Below are 20127 nucleotides of genomic sequence, written 5' to 3'. Positions count from 1 at the left end.
GCTCTTGGACTCTACTCCTGGCAGCAAAGGCAATTCCTTTTCTGCCTCCATGGAGACCTGTTCAAAGACAAGGCCTCCCAGCCCAACAGTGGTCCTTGCGTTTGCCCAGAGGATTTCAAGAGCTGCCAGGAAAAAAAGCCCTGCCTTGGGCTGTATAGGAGCAGCGGCAAATATTTACTGACTGCTGCGTGGCTGCTCCAAAAGGAGCATTTCTGGGACTGAGTAGAGGAGACACTTAGAGGGCCCAGGCCTCAGCCCGGCCAATGGTGCAGGCCTCACAGGATGCCCACTGGATCCTGAGCACTGCGTGGCAATGGTTCACCTGTCTGGCCAGCGTTCCTATCCATCCCCTCAACCTCAACCATTCCAGACCTTTATTGTTTTCTGTAAGACCCAAAATAGAAGACTTCAGATGCTTTGAGAAAATGAAACCAATCAGGAATAATCCTTCCAATTCCCATTCTCTCCTTCTCTAAGCCACATTCACCTTCCTTTCCCTCTGCCAGGGCAGGGAGAATGGTCACCTCCACCCAGGTGGCTACTCCTTGCACAACTCCAGGAGGCGCCATTCCCATGTGGCCTGTGCCCCAGAACTGTGTAATGCGGTTCCTGCACTCCTGAGCCCGTGTTTCTACCACCCTGCCCTCTCTGGGCTTGGTTTCACAGCATCCCACAGCTGGGTTGGCAACACTTGCAACTGCCCCAGTGCTCACGACTCCATTCCATCCTGGTTCTCTCTGTACTTCTCTCACTGCCCCCTATCTGTCCTGTTGGTGGGCTCCTCTTTCTCCTGCCCAGTCAATGTGGGAGCCCTGGGAACCATGCCCTTGGCCCTCTTCTTCTCACCCACAGACAGATCATCCACCCTGATGGTTTTGGTAACTACACAATGCTGACCACTCTGGAATTGCCACTTTTGCCCAGATGCATTTGTCCAGCGACCTACTGGACATCTCCACCTAAACATCCTCAGAACCTATAGAATCCAACTCATCCTTCTCTGCAAGAATGTCTTGCGTCTCAACCAGGCTCTGCTATTCAACCTAAATAGGTCCTATCTTGATTCTCCTCTCTCCTCATCTTCATACGATCAGTTCCCAGAGGCCCCCTGCTGTGACCTCTTAAAGGTGCTTGACTCTGGCCTAGGTCACCATCACCTTCTGCCTGAATCACTGCAGAAACTGCTCTCCTTGTTCTCTCTAGTTCACACCCCAGAGCTGACTTTGTCAGAACGTGCTCCCAACCCACCTGAGGGGGATCTAAGAGCTTTTTGAGGGCAGGGGTCATGCCTGATTCATCTTTATCCCCAGAGGTAAACTCAAGTCTGGCATGTGGCAGTGGCTTTGTGAATGTGTGTTGAATGAATGAGTGAAAAAACCTGTTACTCCATATCCTTTCCATGATCTCATCCTATCCCCAGGAGACCTGAGCTCATGGATCTCCTCTTCTTGTAACTCAGCCCTGCCCCTTGGTGGTGCTCCTCCAGATTCTACCAATCCCAGGAATTTGGCCCTTGGACCAGCCCCTGAGTCAGGGCCCAGAGCATGCTGTCCTCAGGAGCTGGCAGACAGGAACTATGCTTGCCTCCAAGGTCAGAAATCCTAAAATAGGTGCCACACCTATCCTGGAACCTGCAGGGAAAGTCATGGAAAGTCTCCAAAGGGGCCCCACGATGTTGGGGCTCAGCCTGCAAGGCTTGCCCAGGCTCCCCAGGTCTCCTGGCCACGGCTCAGCAGCCCCTTCCAAAACTGACAGCTGTTCTCTGGCCAGCTCTCTGCAGGAAGATACGTTCCATTTCATCTGCTGAGGCCTCATGGATGAGAAGAGGAGGAAACAGAGGGAGGACCATGGGGTGGGGGGGTTGCGGCACACAGAGCCATGCAGACAGAGAGGGAGAGAGGAGAAAGAGAGAGAGAGGTAGGGAGAAGAGCAGAGAGATACTCACAGAAAGGGGCACGGAGGAGGAAGAGAGCTTCAGGAGCAGATGGAGAGCAGAAAGGCAATGTGGAGAGAAAGAGAAAGGGGCCCAGAGACAGGCAGTAAGAGACACAGAGACAACAGTAGGGAGAGAGGGAAGAAGAGACACCAAGAAAAACAAAGAGACAAGGACAGGACAAAGAGATACAAAGACACAGAGACAGAGAGGTAAGGAGAGAAGGGAGAAAGAGGAGAGAGGGAACCCAGAAATGAAGACAAAAAGCGTGGTGGAGACCAATTCACTGAGGACATCAGGGAAGGCTTCCGAGAGGAGGGGCTCATGTATCCAGTCATATATCGAGGACACCCCCAGGATGGGTGGGATTCAGATGCAGATGTAAGAGAAGACAGACAAAGTAAGGAGAAGCAAGGGCCTAAAGGTGGACTGGATCTTAAAAATTGCGGGGCTGGGATGGTGCCTGCCTACCTTGAGAGAAGCCAGGGTCCCACATAAAGGACACTTATATACAAACAGGAAGAGGTTCCCTGCTCTGAGCAGGTGCAGCCCCCATGATGTTTTAGTGCAAAGAAAAAGACTCCCTTTCTCCTAAGTGCAATCTAGCCTATGCCAGGGCACAAGGCTCAGTGAGCAGAGCACAGGCCAAGGCCAGATCTACCCCGCCTCCCATCAGCCTGGCACAGCCTGACAGCCCCTGTTGATCCTCTGACATGGGAAGGCAGGGTAGAGCGAGTGCTGTCCTGGAGTTAGGACTGTTAGAACACCCCACTCATCAATTAACCATGTCACCTTGGGGAGTTTCCATTCTCATTTTGTGCCTCAGTTTCCCCACATGGTGTTGGGCCCCATGGTCTCGGTCTCATGGGTCCTCCCACCTCTATGATTCCTTCGTTTGATGACCTGCACACACGCTCATAGTTAGTGGGCCTCCCGAGTACAGGATGCTTCTCAAACGTCATTTCATTTCATCCTTGCAGCGGCCCTTTGAGGTGTTGCCAGTTTCCAGATGAGGAAACAGGCTCAGTGAGGGGACGTGACTCGCCCAAGGTCACACACCTGGTAAAAGGCAAAGTTTGGACTTCAATCCAGAGATGTCTCAGTTTACTGCATGTCCTACTACACCCACTCTGAAGTACTGGCAGCTGCGAGGGATCCTGAGTTCACATTTGGGGGCAGGAAATTGTCAGAAACATGCATCCCTTCCAAGGTTCACCGGATTGGAGAGGAGAGTGTGCAAGTGCTCAGCAAGAATAACACACAATTAACAGGGCAGTTTCAGGACCGTGTTGAGGGGCTGGGCAGAGGGAGGAGGGGAGAACCAGATGTTCCCACAAAGGCTCCAAAGCAGCACTGGCTCCCCCCGACCAGCACACATGTTTTCTCTCCAGTGAGTATGCTGGGTTTCTAGTTTTCTCCTCCTGGAAGAGGCATCCCAAGCCCATATTTATGTTCCGTCTGAAATTAATGCAAGGGAAACTTTCAAATGCTAATCTAGCTGCCAGGACAGGCCGGCCGGATATCAAGCTATGGCGGTGTTTGTTTTCCTGAGGAAGTATGACAGGAGGGCTGGATGGGAGGGCCAGTGGAGGATGGACAACTGGTCTCTCAAAGAGTGTCTGGAGGGACATTGGCAGAGCCGAGCTTCCTTTCTCCTGCTTTGCAGGCCGCCCAGGGAAGGGCTAGGGACCTTTCAGTTCAGTGGGGCCTGAGATGACACCACCTCTGTACCCAACCTTGTGCCAGGAGCTGACACACAGTCCCCTCCCCTGAGGAGGTCACGGTATGGAGAGGGGGAGATGGGCAGGCAAACACTCACAGGACAGCATGAGCCATGCAGTGCCAGGGGCCATGGGGTTGAAGTGGAAGGAGAGGGACCCAGACTAAGGAGATGAGTGAGGAGTGAGAGGAAGAGAGGAGAAAGGGCATTCCTGGTAGAGCACAGCAGGAGCAAACGCACGGAGGGGAGAGGTGGTGTGGCACGTGCTGGCCAACAGCAGTTCTGGGTTGCAGTAACATAAAGTGAAAGGGGAGGTGGCAATAGCGAGAGTTGGAACAGGAGGGTGTCCCTCCTCCATGACATTCTGATTGCTGCAGGACATGGCGAAGGGGACAGATTCAAGCTGGGACCAAAAAACACTCTCCCAGGCAACTGTCCAGCTGTAAGGAAGTGAGTGCTCCACCCTGGGAGGTGTGTAAGCCGAGGGTCGAAGAGCACTTGTCAGGCCTGTGAAGGGTATTCAGACATCCTATGGGGAGCTGCTGTGTCTGGGTGGAACCAGAGATTCTGCCTGCTTTAGCAGCCTTTACCAGCTGCTCCTCTTTGGAGGCTGTTAGAACGCAGGACATCAGAAATGAAAGTGCCCCAGGGCTTCAGCTGGACAGCTCAGCTCTGCCATGAACAGCGCAAAGATGGTTATAAATTCCGAGAGAAGCAACCCTGCTGAGGCTAACAGAACTTGCCCTGTGTCACACTGGCAGAAAGGGGCAGAGCTGGGCTCAAGCCCAGGCATGGCACGGGGTGCATCCATGTCAAGGCCCAGACCCAGGCAATGGCCATGCAGGGTGATTCCAGGTCAGCACAGGACAGAGCCTGTGATGGGTTCTGTGAACTGCAGGAGGCAGTGCTCAGCCAGGGATCTCCATGGCCATGTCAGTCACTCTTTACAACATCCAGAGGCTCCTTTTTTAGAATCACAACACCCCAGGACTCCTGGGAGCTCCCTGTTGGCAGGGACAGGGCCCCACGCCTCCTGAGCCTGGATGCTACTTGGAGCTGAATTTGGCTCTTGGGGTTTTGCCACAGCGTCCCAGTTGCATCCTCAGAGGCCACCAAGCACTTCTGCCCCTCGACCCCAGTGGCTCTACTGTCTCCTGTGTGGGAGTCCTGTTCTTAGAGGACTTCGAGCTCTGAGGGGCCAGGGACCCTGAAATAATGGTGGCAACACAAGAGCTCACATTTACGGAATGACTGTGCAAGGCCAGGCCCTGAGCTGTAGTGCAAGGCCAGGCCCTGAGTGCTAGTGAGCTGGATCTCAGGCTCATCTGCAGAGTGGGAGGCTGCAGGCTGAGAGAAGTGAAGCAACTGATCTGTCCAAGGCGACTTCTGATCAGAACGCAGGGTTTCTAACTCACACAGTCTGGGTCCAAGCCCATGCTCTTAATCTACACTTTCTTCTCCTCTTGCCTTTCTCACACTGTGCAGGAAGAATGTTGAGCTCCCTGCCAGATTCGTACATTCTCCTTCACTGATGGAGCAGCCCTGGGATCCGGCCTGGGGTGTGGGCACTCTGTTTTTCTAGACTTTCCCCTGTTTCGGAGGGTGAGGGCTGGCTCCAGCTAGGGACAAGCCAGGAGGGGATGTTCCTCTGGCTGACTGGATGTTCTGGCCTGAAGCAGCAACGGTGACTCTGGCCAAGGATTGCAGCCCTTCACAGGAATGCCAGTTGCCAGATGCATGCGTGGTGGGGTGGCAGGGCCCTTTGAAGCACCGTTGGAAATTCTGAAACACTTCAGATGCCGTGGCCTCAAGCTCCAGCTTGGGGAGGGTGGCAGACCAGGGCGCATGCCAGTGAGAGAGGATAGCAGCTGTTATTTTTGTTTGTTCATTTGTTTTGTTTTTTTTTTTAGAGATGAGGGTCTCACTCTGTCACCCAGGCTGGAGTGCAGCCTTGGCTCACTGCAGCCTTGACATCTGGGCTCAAGCAACCCTTCCACCTTAGCCTCTTGAGTATCTGGGACTATAGGCATGCATCACCATGACTATGACTGGCAAATTTTTTTATTTTTGTAGAAATGGGGTCTTGGGATATTGCCCAGGCTGGTCTCAAACTCCTGGCTTCAGGTGATTCTCCTGCCTCAGCCTCCCAAAGTGCTGGGACTACAAATGTGAGCCACTGTGACTGGCCTGCCTCTTGTTTCCAAGGTGAAAAAGGCCCTATATGGACCATGGCTGCTCTTCTGTGCCCAGCTATGAGCTCTGAAGGGCTGCCATTTCTGAGGCCACCAAGTGAAGAACCATGATGGGGAAGGAGGTGGGTGTGGGTCTTGCCCTGAGGACTATGGAGATGATGAGTAAACTGGAAGGCAGCTGGATCTGCATCAGGGAAATTTCAACTGGTTTTCCCCTCCTCCAGGAAGCTTTCTCTAACTTACCCTGCCTCCTTTCAGTGCCAGTCACTCAAACCTCTGTTAGACATGTGTGGAAATGCTGAATGTTGGGGGCTAAAGGGGATCTTGGACCTAGCTCTGTCTAAAGCCCCTCACTGTGCAGACAGAGGAGGAAAGACTCTGAGAAGGCCACATAGAAGATCTCAGAATCCCTTTTCTACCCTCACGTCTTTGGCGTAACTCTCACCTTGCTCTATTTTCTTTCTTTTCTGGCTTTTCCCTACCTAATCATCTTGCCGCCTCCCCTCCCTACAAATGCTCCTGCTTAGCACTAAACTCCCCCTCCTCTAGCTGTGATTGCATGGTTTACTCAGCAGTACCTGGGACTCTCTTTCCTTAGGTCTTTTCACTTGTCAATCTAGCCTCAACTTCCAAAGGCAGATGTGATGTGGCTGGACCCCTCAGTCTCCCACCATGGGGGCAGAAGATGTAGGTTTTAGGCTGGGTTTTGCTGTGGGATAATGTAGAAGCAGGCAGCATTTCTGTTTATGGACCTCAGGGTTGGTGCATTCATTCATTCATTCATTCATTCATTCAACAAGTGGGTAATACGCACCTTCTTAGTGCTCAGGGAGTGGACATCCTAGACTGGAAGCATGAGAGAGGCTGTGATAGCAAAATCCTGGAGGCCTATGGGAGCCCAGAGAGGAAATCAGGGAAGGCCCAGCAGAAGAATTCCCAGCAGAACAGAGGGCCCAAGTGACAGCTGGATGGATTTTTTAGGGATCAGGATGACTTCCTGGTCATCAGGAAGAATGACCTAGACAATGTGACCACTATTTCACTCCAGTTCTAAGACTCTCTGACATCCCATCTGTACTTGGATTTACTGACCAGCCAAATGGAATAATAAATACCATCCTGTTTCCCTCCAAGAGGAATTGAGGATGTGGAAGGGCCATATAAGTTGATGGATATGGGAATTTTTTCAAGCAGGAGGGTGTCCGCTCTCTAGGGAGCAATTTCTATCGTTACGAATTTTAAAAGGTGTTAATGGTATTCTGTGTGTTGGTCTTATAACTCTCCCTTCTCTCAAGCCTGGGTCTTTACCTCTGATCTGCTTCTGTGTCCCAGCTTCACAGGTGTGTTTTGGATTATGGGGTCTGCGGCACTCTAGCTGGGGTAGAAACAGGCTGGCATGAGCCTGGGGGCTGCATGTGCCAAATGTGTGGGTGCCTGGGTAATGGAGCCAGCCTCTCTGTCTCTGGTGCTCACACTGCTTGCCTCTTAACTCTTCAAGTTTTGCCTTCTGCCTGGACTTCTGCTCCCTGTGGAGCAGGTGACAGCAGTCCTGCGAAGAGTGATTTCCATTCCTGGAAGGCTCTTAGCTCCATACTCCTCCCAAGGAATCCAAGAGAGGCTGGAGCAAATAATGCCAGCATGTTAGAAGGCTCTGATTACAGCATGCTGGAATGTTAGAGCTGTGCAACTTTAAAGCAACAGCATGTTAGGGTCAAGGATTTTGGAATGTCAGAAGTCAGAATTATACTCAGATTATAGCACGTGCTAGGGACAGAGTGTGTGATAACCACTGGTTCTCAGAGTTTGAAATGAATGGGCCCTAGAGGTTACCTGGTCCACCCCTGAGTCCGGCTCATGTCTTCAGCCCAGTTCCTCTAATTCCTACATTACTCATTCTAGTCCAGGAAAAAAGAATGCTAGAAGATTTCTGGATGGCTGAACAAGTAAATATCCTGAGAAACCTGTTTCCCTGGAACTAAGGGTAAAATTGTAATTTTCTTCTAGTGCATAAGACTGGACCCCACCCCCGCAATTGGGCCTGGAGATACCTTGACTCAATGGAATGAACTTCATTCTGTGTGATTTGGTCCAGTATGTCCTCATAGAACATCTCCTAGGTGTCAGCAATTCTGAGGCGTATGTGCCCTGTCCTGGAGTAGTTCACATGCAATGGGATGATCACTGAGCAGTGGGTGCTAGGATAAAATCAGCACACAGGCCTGGGTGACAACATCCACATTTACACCCCAGCTGCTTGGTGTTGCTGGAGAAAATCTTACACCCGTGACTTGGCAGGTTCATGGGCCCTCATTGCAGTCAGCATCCTCTGTGTTCCTAGCATAGACAGAGCAGATTTGTGGCTGGCATGTGCCCTAATCTCGGTCCCCAGCAGACATCACAAATCAATAAGGGCCTCTTCTCTGCTGGGCTCTGATGCGACTTTATCATCTTATACCATAACGTTCCAGGCAGGTGCTACCAATCAATCATAATGGCCCACGGGAGGAAACATCTTTAACTTCTTGTCCTGGTCAGTTCTTGTGGCCAATTTCTCTTATGTCAAATAGTCTCACCTCTTCAAACCAAGAATCCTCCCTTCTCTCTCCTCTTCCTCTGTGGATGACTTCACCTTCTACTTCAGACAGTGGTGCTCTGATTAGAAGCCATCAGCTGAGAATTTGCTCCCTTTTTGGCTGCCAAATTACTTGCCTGCCAGCCTCCTCCCTCCTTCCCTTCAGTTACAGGTGAAGAGGTGTCTTCCTCCACCCAAGGCGTCCTCCTCAACCCTGCACCCAAGCTCTGGTTCCCACCTTGCTGCCTTCTTGGAACCTCAGGCTTATCATTTTTATCCCCTCTCTCCTGTATCATCAGCCTCACTCATCCTAGAATATTCTCTTCATCATATTTCAAGCATGCTCAATTCTTTCTCATCTTAAAAAAAAAAAAAGGTAGGTGAGTGGGAAGAACAATGCAATTACCAGATTTTCATTTTGCCAAGTAAGGACTTTGAGACTTTTATCTGCTTCCCACCATCATCTTTTTAATTTTCTTAAGTAAGGAATATTTTAACTTCAAACACAGTTGAAAGGAGATAATTTCAGAATATAAACCTGTAAATTGAATAAATTTAGCTAATAAAGAATTCACCACCTTGTACTTATTTTTCTGTTAATTGTACCAGAGGAAACCCAAGGACCTGCATCTATAAGCAACTGGACTAGAAAATCTTGGGGGGCTCTTGAGGCTCAGCCTGTCCAGCTACAGGAGCTCAGCAGACAGAAAATGGGCTTTTCCTCCCCTCTGGATGACACGCCCCTCCATGGCCACAGCCTGGCTGCTTCCAGAACATCTGGGCTTGCACACTGGCCACAGCCACCTCCTGGATAGGGAGGGCTTCCATCTGGGCCCCCCCAGCATCACCCAGGCCTGCTCAAGGTTGTCACACATTTGCACCCCCCCTGCCCCGAACTGCAGGGTAACCTCTAGAAGAGGTCACACAGTGCCAGGTTGCAGAAACATCACAGATGCTAAGAGTATTTCATGAGATGCACCAGCTAAACAGGCACTTGTTTCCACAAAATCATCAACACTTTTGTATGCATACATACAGCAACGGCACCACGTGCAAGGGAGATGGCCACACCTGGGACTCAAGAGGCCAGGGTTCCCATGGCAGGTCTGCCTCCATGGCCTTGAGGAAGCCATTCATCTTCCCTGAGGCTTTGTTTTCATCTGCAAAATGAGTATCATTAAAATCCATCTCGTGGTGTTACATAATCAGAGAGCCTGGAATGGTGGCTGGCACATAGTAAGGGCTTTTATGATAAGAACCCTTCCACCATGGAAGAGCATTTTAATACTGTGTTCTCAAATGAGTGTATCCAGAACAATCCTATGAGGCAGATGTATTGTCCCAGTTTTACAGATGAGGGACTGAGGCCCTTGGAGGTGAAATGGCTTTCCCAGCATCTCTTAGCTCACAGTGGCAGAGCCATACTTTACACCCAGGCCTCCTGACCCCAAAGCTCTTACCCTTTGCACTGAAGCCCCCTCAGAGCAGAAGAGAGGAGAAGCCAGACTGCTGTCAGCACCGGAAATCCCTGTCTGTCCTCGCAGGCTCTCAGGGCAGGATTCTGGAGCTGGGCTGGGTCGGGGTTGGGTCCTAACAAGCACTGGAGGGGCCAGGCAGGCGGAGGCTCAATCGCTCACCTTCACATGCTTGGCCCCATCCAGACTCCAGAACCACAGAGCTTTCAGGAACTTCAGCTGGACACTGAGGCTGGGCCTGTCGTGGAATCACAGAAGAGCCCCCAGCAGGGGCTTGGCTCAGACACCTGGCAAGGCTGGGTTGGGGGGGTCATTGGTGTGCCTTATAATTATGTTTCTATTTCCAGAGATGTTTCTTAGAGATACCCATGGACTCTAGTCTTGAGAGACATTTGCATGAGCAGACACATGGCTAGGGGATGGATAGGTGCACTCCTGGTAGTATAGACCCTTCCTACATCCCATAGCCTTGGGGGTGTTATGAGTTATTTGGGACCTAGCAGGCAATGGGCTGCGAGAGCCCAGCTGAGTCCCAGGGTCCCCACTGCCCGGCAGTCTGGGGACAGAACTGCAGGGGCCCCCAGGTGGGTAGGTGAGGAGTGGAGAGGGTATGTCTTCAGGTCTCACTCCACCAAGAGAGTGCTTAGCCCCAGCTCTGCATGTAAGTCAGCCTGTCACCGGATGTGGGACTCAGAAATTACATGATCATAAGAATGTAACGAGGCCAGAGTGGACTTCCCTCACCACAGCTTTCATGCGGATGCGTTCCATGTCAATACGCTGACTCTGTAACAGGCCCGCTGGGGTGGCTCAATGCCCCGCACACAAAAACAGAGCCCTTGGATCATAGATCCTGGGCCTGGGGTATGGTTCTGGCCTTGTCCTGGACTTTCTGGGGGCTTTGCTCATGTCCCTGCCCTCTGTGGACCTCAGTTGTCCCACAGCTAGGATGAGGTGGGCAGCTCAAGCTCAGAGGCTCTGTCCAGCTTGGAAATTCTTGGGTGGAAAGGAGATCTGCTGTGCAGAGTGGGCCATTTGTTCCAGGCATGGCTGAGCCAGGAGAAGTGGCAGCTGCCAGCAGGATCTGCACGTGGCTCCAGATCTGTTGTTTTTGGAGAGTGGATTCATGAGAGCGGAGGTGAGTCTCCCTTTGCCCTGACTTTACTGCTGGCCTATCCTTATAAATTCACCAGCCCAGAGGAGAACAGGATGGGAGACCCTGGTCAACGTTCATTTCTTCACTCATTCATTCTTTCATTCACTCAGAAAACTCAAAGCCTATTACATGCTACCAAAGACACAGCGATGATTAAGTGGTGCCCCACCTCTGAGGTGAGCATGGGAGACAAAGCCAGCACCACTCACTGACCACAGTGTGGGGAGCAGTCCAGAGACAGGGAGGAGGGGAGGAGGCTGGGACTGGGATAGTGCCAGTGGGCATGGACAGAGTGGATGGGTGTGAGGTCTTTCTGGTGGCCTGTCAACAGGATTCACTGGGGACTGATTACATTTTGGAGATGGGAGAAGCTGGCGTTGGGCATGATGCCTGTGTGCTGGCCTGTTGCTGGAGTGGACATCAGTGCCCCCACAAACCTAGGGTTTCAGGAAAAGGAGGTTAGTGTCCATGGCTCCCCTCACTGCTGTGATTTTCATTGTTAGACTCTTCTGCTTTCTTGCTCACAGACAGAGCTGGTGGTAGCTACCCCCAGCCCTGGGAGACTCTGCTCCTGGGTCCTGGGGCAGGCAGGACTACTCAGGTGGGTTGTGTAGAATGAAGGCCCCTTCACTGACTGCACTCTCTGGGGGCTCCCCTTAGGCCTGGGGAGGAGCCTGGGGGCTGGATGACTCGGGGTGGTTCCCCATTTGGAGTCTACTGGGGGCTGTTCCAGAGCAGGATGCACTGCCCTGATGCCTATAGGAGGGAGGGAGGACGAGGCAGCTGGATGGTGGGGGAGTGGGAGGGGACTCTTCCCTGCACAGTCCTTAAAGCTGTCCTGACTCACACCGAGCTCCCAGCAGGTGCCCTGCGGCTGGAGAGTGGCTTACCCTCTCCATGCTGCCAGTCAAGGTCCTGCTCCTGCCCCTACACCCCTACAGGAATCCCTCCCTTCTCTAAAACCCATCGCTGAATAGCTCTGGAATCCTAGATGGCCCAAGTGAGTCCTGGCTCTTCCTGTTCAGATGAGTAAACTGAGGCTACAATAGGGAAAGAGACTTGCCAGAGGCCACAACAGGCCACGGCAGAGATCCCGCATGAACCCAGAACTCTTTCTGCCTAACTGCTGTGCCTTAAAGGGGCTGCCCCAGGAGGACTGTATCTACTTCTGAGCCCCTCCCCTGTGTCTCTACTACGTGAGGGCTGCAAAGGAGGGGCGAGGCCCAGCAGATGTGCCCCTGGCTCTTGCCCTTAGGGGTGAATGTTCAAACAGTGGACATATCCCATTACAAAATCAGGACATCCACAAGGGCCCTGGTGGGTTAGACTGACTGCTCGCCCTGGAGGGCGGCATGAGGGTGGCAGGAGGGGAAGGGAACACAGTGGCACCAGGTGTGGTGAGCATGTCCAGGAGCCGTCTCATTAATTCTCACAATGCAGGAGGTGAGTTCTGGCAACCCAAATTGCAGGTAACATGAGCAAGAAATAAATGTCTGTTGCTGTAAGTTACTGAGCAAAAGCTGGTTAGTAACAAGAGGCAAACACAATATCCTGGTCCCAGTGTAAACATAGTGTTACTGGAAGGGACAGCCATATAGAAGGAAACAAAGAGTGAGGGAGAAGAGGAAAAATGAAAGGCAAAGGAACAGGGAGAGAAATGCTAAGTGAGCCCTGCACCTGAACATGTAGACTCCCCTTTGCATGAGGAGGCCAGGTCCCCCAGAAGCAAGCATCAAGTTCACGGTTCCATGTGTGATGATCACACTTATACTTAGTATCATCATCATCATGATGATCATTGCAGCTGCCTTTTTGAGTTCCTACTATGTGGCAGGTTATTTTTAAAATATTATCACTAATCTTTACAACTATTCTACAAAGTAGATATTTTCAGTTCATCAAATAGTTATTGCTATCACTGCCCATTTATATAAGAAAGAATTGAGTCTTTGAGAAGGTACCAGCCAAGGTGATGTGGATGGGCTGGGATCTAGAGCCAGGACTGTGGGACGCCAGAGTCAGCCTCTCCCTCTGGGGCCACATGGGCTTCACAGCCTTGCTCCTGGCTCTGTGGGTGGGCCTGAGGCTGGGCTGGGCAGTGGGAGCTGGCTTTAGTCCTGGGCTCTCACATGGCTGCCTGGGGGCATGAAGGCACCACAGAAATTATCCTGGCCATGGCAGGGGTCATCACTCCCCTTTCCCGTGGGGACCGTTATGGAAGAACCCTTGACCCGAATCAGGAGAACTGCCTTGGATCTCGGTGCTGCTGCTAAGCACTGTGTGGCTTTTCCTGCCCCATCCTGGGCCTCGACTTCTCCCTCGATGAAGTAGAGGTTAGGGGCAGAGCCAAGCAAATCTCCCAGGATTCCGCAAACAATCCCTTCCCCACACTGGCCCAAACCTGCTCCGAAGGCAAAGAAGCAGATCTTGTCCTCGTTCTCCCGTAGAAGCGCCATGACCCTCTTCCCCATGCGCTCATTCCTCTTGTAGATGAGCTCCTGGCGGAAGTAGCTGTCAATCTCCTGGGCCGTCACCTGCTCGTGTGGCGGGAGGGTGGTGTTGATAAAGTTGGGCAGCTGCAAAGGCAAGACAGAGGCTGCCTTCAGTTCTTTTTTTTTTTTTTTGATAAAGGGTGTTACTGTCACCCAGGTTGGAGTGCAGTGGCTCACTGCAGCCTCAACTCTCTGGCTCAAGCCATCCTCCTGCCTCAGCCTCCCAAATAGGTATGAACCACCATGACTAGCTAATTTTTAAATATTTTGTAGAGATTGAATCCCACTATGTTGCCCTGGCTGATCTCGAACTCCTCCTGGCTCAAGCAATCCTCCTGCCTTGGCTTTGCAAAGTGCTGGGATTATAGGCATCAGCCACTGCGCATGACCTGCTGTCCATTCTTTATAGAGCAAGGTGGACTTAGGATAAGTATGCACAGCCCCAGTGGGGCTGGGCAACTTCCTTTTATGAGGCCCCTACAGTGGGCTACATGTTTTGTACATATTTCTCATCAATTCCAAAATCCTCTCAGAGAAGCATTGTTATTCCAGTTTTACAGATGAAGCAAACGAGTGGAAAAGATCCAGAGATGTGCTGGCAGTGCCAGGATAAGGCCTAGCTGCTGGGCTTCCACATGTGTTGCTCTGCCTTGTGTCTCTGCCCTGCTGAACCTCAGCAGATGCTGAGGTCTGGGGAGGCTGGCACTGTGCTCATCTTGTTAACTGCTCTCACTTCACCACCGAGCCTGGTGCTGGCAAGTACAAGGAATTTAGTTCAGCAAGAGGATGTGCAGGGTCAGTTGAGCTGCCTGGTACAGCAGGAAGGCCACTGAGTACAAGAGTAGGCTCACCCCCTGTTCTGATGCTGCGTGGCACCGGGCAAGTTACTTAACTTTTCCGAGTCCCAGCTTTGTCACTTGTAAGATGAAACTGATGATATTGTGGGGATTCAATAAGAGGATGGGGGCTGTCATGGGCTACATTCAGCACATGCCACCCTACAGAGATGAGAGAAAGGATCATCACTTTTGATTTTCCCAATGCCTGAGCCACCATCTGCTGCCACCACCAACTCCCCATCCCTGCACCACCACTTTCCAGGACATAATGCAAATGCCTCCATCCCTTTTTGAATACCTCAACCCCAGGACCACGGCTTCCCCCACGTTGGCTTGCTCAACAACCTAGCTTGGAGCTGCCTAGATGTTTTGCCATCACCCCACACTATACGCCCAGCCACATGGCCTGGGAACAGCATTAACAGGGTCTTGAACTAGGCAGAGAGCTTCCTGGGTTCAGGGACAGAGCTTTTGTCATTCCTGGCCCCCAACACCTGGCACAAAGAAGGTACCCAGATTCCTTGAACCTTGAACTTAAAGTTGTGCTGTCCCTTTCTGACCACAGTTGCCCCACTGTGTTCTTCTATTCCCAACATTTTGTCTTTCCAACCTGGATAACAGGCCCAGGTGCTCCTGCACTGTCTCCTCCAATATGTGCATGGGGCTGTTGAGGAAGTTGAGGCAGGGAGTCAGAATATACTCTTTCATTCCAACCTCCAAGTCAGTGTCATTCCAACCTCCAAGCTCCTGCTCACAGGATGGTTTCCACCTGGTGTCCCCTCTTCCACTTCTCTATCTTCACCTACCGAGGCCCAAAGCACAAGACACCAGACCTTGCAAACTGAAGGGTGAGGTGGATGGAGAGCCTGGCATGAAGAGGCTAATTTTCTATAGGTTTAAGCCCCTAAATGGTCCTGCAGCCCAGCCACATGGCTTCTAGAGCCACTGCAGTGTTGTCAACACTCCTTCTGAGGAAAATGGAGTCAATGGAGGCTGAGCCCTAAGGGACTCTAAGGAGGCTAGGATATTTGCCTCTGCTATCTGCTGGCCAAGGCCTAGTGTGTTCCCCAGAGTGAGAGGAGAGGTAAAGGTACATGCACCATGGGGCTTCTCTGCCAGAAAGGCCTGACTCACCGCTCTGGGATGAACAAGACAATAACATGGCTGATGTCCCCTAACCTCGTGCAGTGCGCAACCTGGATAGCTGTAGACAGCAGTGTTGCTAGTGCCCAATCAGAGTTGGCAATGGAATTCTTACTTCCCTACATACCCCGTTTGAAAGCGATGATTGGAAACCCTAACACAACAGGGCACGCTTGAACATGATGCGGCTATGGGAACACTGACGGCTTCTGAACGGGGAGAAGCACAGAAAGCCCATGACTCAGAGGAGTTATTTCTGGAAATGTGACCCTCACAGGTTCTCCCCGTTCTTTAGGTATGGAAAATAATGTGAAAACTATGTTGTACCACCAAATAAATATTTGTCTAATCAGTGAATGAATGAGTGAGCTGAGGGGCCTTAGAAGTATGGTGTTATGAATGTAGGGCCTGAAGTCAGACAGCCAGGACAACTTGGGTTGGAATCCCTCTTTTGCAGCTTACTAGCTGAGTGGTCTCTCTAGAACCAGAAAGTGACTTGGCCTCTCTAAGACTAAGTTTCCAAATTGGTAACATGGGGGTAACACACATTATTGTAGGGATTAAACAAGATGTGTTTTGGAAAGTGCTTACTGAGCACTGTGCCTGGCACAAAGGAAGTCCTGAATCAATGTCAGCTATTACACAACTGGCCTGGGGATGGAGCTGGCTTCATCACTTTTCCCAGTGAAGGGTGGCTTTGGGCAGAGGGTAAAGATGAAGATGACAAATAAATGGCTCTGAACCATTGGAGAGTACCATGAAGGCAGCAGTCCACTTCCCCTCTCCTTCCAAGGGTCCCTGGAACCTGAACACGTGTCCAGCCCCTCCTCCTATGCTTCCTGACCACAAATGTGCATGTACACAAAGATGATTCTCCATTTGTTAATTGGGGAGTCAAAAAAAATTAACAAGGACAAGAACCCAAAAGTGAAAGTTTAAAGCCATGAAGGAAACTGGGCTAGCTCCCCAGGCTCCCGGGGCTGGCCAGCCGCTGGCCGGCATTCTCTGCATGTTTCATGCTGATGGGCCTTGGCTCCTTGCCAAGGATGAGTTCTGGGTTTGGGCCACAGCTGGGATGGAAGCAAATTAATGATGTCATTAGACTTGTTGGGGGCCTTAAATCTTGTATGACAAGTTTAAGTGCAGGATGCACAATGACATTTTAAAGAGGACATGTGAGGTCTCCAGGGATGGGGTGATGAGGTGATTGGTTGGACAGGGCTGGGGTGGGGCTGTGGGGGATGAGTTCAGTGTAGTCTTCCTTGACCCATGAACCATGTCAGGTCTAATGGTCAAATGCTCATGTCTGCTGACACCACCTATCTAAACTCTGCACCCCTTCCCTGTAGCCCATCCATCCAACAGACACCCTGTGGGAACTTCCATGAGCCGGGCCCTGTGTTGGGCTAGGGGGCCTGAGAGCTTCCTCAGACTGGGTCTGCTGCTCTTGATGAGGCTCACAGACTGATGGGGGAGTCACACATGCGCACAGGAACACTGATGGATATGCGCTTTGAGAGGACAACGAGGAACGTGTGAGCCCAGAGGAGGCACCTAATAGGGTAACTACGTGTCTTGGTTTGACCAGAACAGTCCAGGTCGATGGCTGGAGGAGACTGCTCCATGCCTGTTAATTATTTTGATCCTGAATTGTATCTGACTCTCAAAATTATCTGGGTTTGGACAATAAATGCATGCAGCAACTCTACGCCTAAGGCAGTCTTGAGGCTCAGGCCAGGCTTCCAAGGGGAAGGCCTTTGGATCACCATGCTGTTGCTAGGCACGGACAGTGCCAGTGGCCTGGGGGCTGCAGAGGCCAGAGATGCAGCCATTGCTGCAGGTGGGGACAGTGGAGCCAGGATGCAGGCCAAGGATGAGGTGCCCCTGGCCCCTTTCCCAGTGTTATCCACCCAGGCCTGCACCTGTCCTGCCCTGGCCTCCAGATGTTGCTTCCTCATCCTCCACATTATAGCCAGAGGCATCTTTCTGACCACATTGCTCTCCAGCTTGCGCTCTCCACCCCTCAGCATCCCCTCTTTACCCCCATCTAGGGGACTCTACTGCCAAGCCTGGTTCTCATATCACTTTCTCCCTAAAGCCTTCAGGCAAAGGGACTGTGGCCCCACAGCCTCTGTATCCTCAGTGCCCTGCAGACTTTGAGGCCCCCAGCTACAGACACAGCCCCACCTCCAACAGATCCCCATGGGAACTGGATTCAGCCTTGCTACCCTGACACCAGGCTTTTCTGCACCTTGGGGTAGGGTTGCCTAGCCTCTCCTCAAGCGACTAGATTCTATCTGTGCATCCTTGGGGCAGCCTGGGTTGCTCTTTGAATCCAGATGGCCCAATCCACCTACCTTCTGTCCCACTTTAAGTACGGGAACTGTTGGGAGACCTCTGAGGCAGTTCCACTTGCCAAAGACAAATCAGTGGTCTGGACCCAAGCTCAAAGAAAATCTGAGCTTGCCTTCTCCTGAGGTCACCTCATGCCTCCGTTTCTCAGCTTAGGGTCAGCCACAGTCTTGCCAGCACCCTGTCCTGCACACTCCCGCCCTCCTGGCCACATCATGGCCAGACCATCCCGAGTCATGACCAGGGTCTCCTTTGCCACAGAGCTCCCTGGCTGCTCAGGACTCATGGGGGTCTCCCTCAGCAGATGAAGCAGGGTGGGCCTGGCCACAAAGGGGGTCACTCGTAGGTGAGATTCCTAGCAGCCTCGTGGTGTCAGGGTTCTTCCCTCCACCCTCACTTCTCTGTCACTGAGTCAGAGCTCTCGGAATCCTGAGCGTCCTGCGGCAAAGCCTCCAGTTCTTTTCTCTTTCATTCTCTATGCTGCAGCAAGGATGCCACATGCCTACATTTGCTCGAGTGACAGTCACTCACTGCCATGTGCTCTGTGCCAGGCCTAAGCTGGGCAACAGGGACCAAGATAGGCAGCACACCATGACCCTCAGGAGCTCCTGGTCGTGTGGGGGCAAGTACTGATGGAACACCATGGCCCGGCCCGGTCTGTCTGCAGGCTACACTCTCAGCACCCCTCTCCTGTTCTCCTCTCTGGCTCACTGGTGCATGGTTTCCTCTGCTGGAATATTATTCCTCCCCTTGTCTACGGCCAACTCAGGTTCTTCCATGCCCTCTCATCTTGCAAAAATCTTTCCTTCTCTCCCCAGTCCCAGGCCCTACCCACAAGCCCATCTAAATCAGCCATTCCTTCCACAGGCTCCAAATGCTTCCTCCACTCCATCCTCATAGCAAGGATCACACTTTGGTGCAATTCATTCTCGAATCTCCCCATCTTCCCTATGTGACTGTAAGCCCCTTTTCATAGCACTGTGTCTAGCATTTATAAACTATTTCATTCCTTCATTCCTTCATTCATTCATTCATTCATTCAGCAAATGTTTACTGAGTCCAGCTCTGGGCCAGGGGCTGCTCCAGCCAGTTGAGATAAATCCATGAATAAAACAGACCGAACTCCCTGCCCTCATGGAGCTTATGTTCTAGTAGGGAGAGCAACCAATAAACAGTCACTAATCAATGAATCAAGTAGATAGTGTGTTAGAGGATGGCAAAGGCCATGGGGAAAAAAAGTGGAGCATAATAAAGAGGGTGAGAGTGTGGGCATGCAGGCCAGGTTGCAATTCTGAGTCGGGTGGTTGGGGCCAGCCTCATTGAGATGACGAGATTTTAGTTAAATGCTGCAGGCAGAGAGGGAGTGAGCCATGGTCATACCTGGGAGAGGCATTCGGCAGAGGGAGCAGTTAGTGCAAAGGCAGAAGCTGGTGAGGTGGGTTCGCACACCAGCAAGAAGGCCCATGCAGCCCAAGTGGTGTGCAGGAGGGGAGAGCAGAAAGTGACAGGGTAGGGAGAGAGCATGGGGGCCATGCAGGCCACTGTAGAGACTCTGGCTTTCACCTTGATAAAAATGGGAAGTCCACGCAATGTCCTGAGCAGGGAAGTGGTGTGTTCTGCCTAATTCAACTGCTTCTTGAATGAACGGGTATTCAAGCACAATGACAGAGGAGGCACAAGGCCCTAGAGGTGCCTGGGAGAATGCCTGACCCTATCCAGGGGCTCAGGAAGGTTTCTCAGGAGGTGACGTATGACTATGACCAAGTGGGAGGAACCCTGGAGGAGAAAGGAGCCTGAACAAAGGCCCAGAAGCTTGAAAAGACAAGGTACAATGGAAGAGTTGCAAGTTCCACAGTCTGCAGAGCAAGGTCTGTAGGGTGGAGGACCTGGGCTGTGACAAGGCCAGCAGAGGGCACGTTGTAAGGTCCTTGAATGCTGGAGGAAGCATCTTGGAATTCACCCTGAGAGCAATGAATGGGGAGGCATGGTGGAGTCTGAGCAGGGGTGAGCCATGCTCAGCCCCTTGGGTTCTACTTGCTGCCCGACCAGCTGGTGACAATCTTTCCTCTGAGACTCAAATCAAAGCAGAATGCTCTGGGCTGGACTCAAGTCCAAGCCCTGAGTAACTGTGGGCTTTTCCTTCCCTGGAACTTAATTTCCCCAGATGTAGAACTGAACTTCTGAGGCCTCCCTGGTCTTACAAGCTAAGTTTCCAGAGTCCTAGGCCCCAGAGCCACATAGATCTGGCTCAAG

General features: G+C 51.8%; 1 protein-coding gene across 4 annotated transcripts in view; it reads right to left on the bottom strand.

The window, feature by feature from the left end:
• TRABD2B (TraB domain containing 2B) overlaps positions 1-20127 on the bottom strand; it is a 237065-nt gene that overhangs the window by 20698 nt on the left and 196240 nt on the right. For all 4 annotated transcript variants that reach the window (XR_002004034.4, XM_004025752.5, XM_055358183.2 and 1 more), the window contains one exon: positions 13450-13624. Coding sequence is in view for 3 of the 4 variants with exons in the window: in XM_004025752.5 (XP_004025801.1) it covers positions 13450-13624 (175 nt within the window). In the remaining variant the exon portion in view is untranslated. The remainder of the gene's footprint in view (positions 1-13449; positions 13625-20127) is intronic.

Source organism: Gorilla gorilla, chromosome 1, assembly GCF_029281585.2.
Source record: "Gorilla gorilla gorilla isolate KB3781 chromosome 1, NHGRI_mGorGor1-v2.1_pri, whole genome shotgun sequence".
Lineage (NCBI taxonomy): Eukaryota > Metazoa > Chordata > Mammalia > Primates > Hominidae > Gorilla > Gorilla gorilla.
The sequence above is the reverse complement of the archived record's forward strand: the minus strand, read 5'-3'. Positions and strand labels throughout refer to the sequence as shown.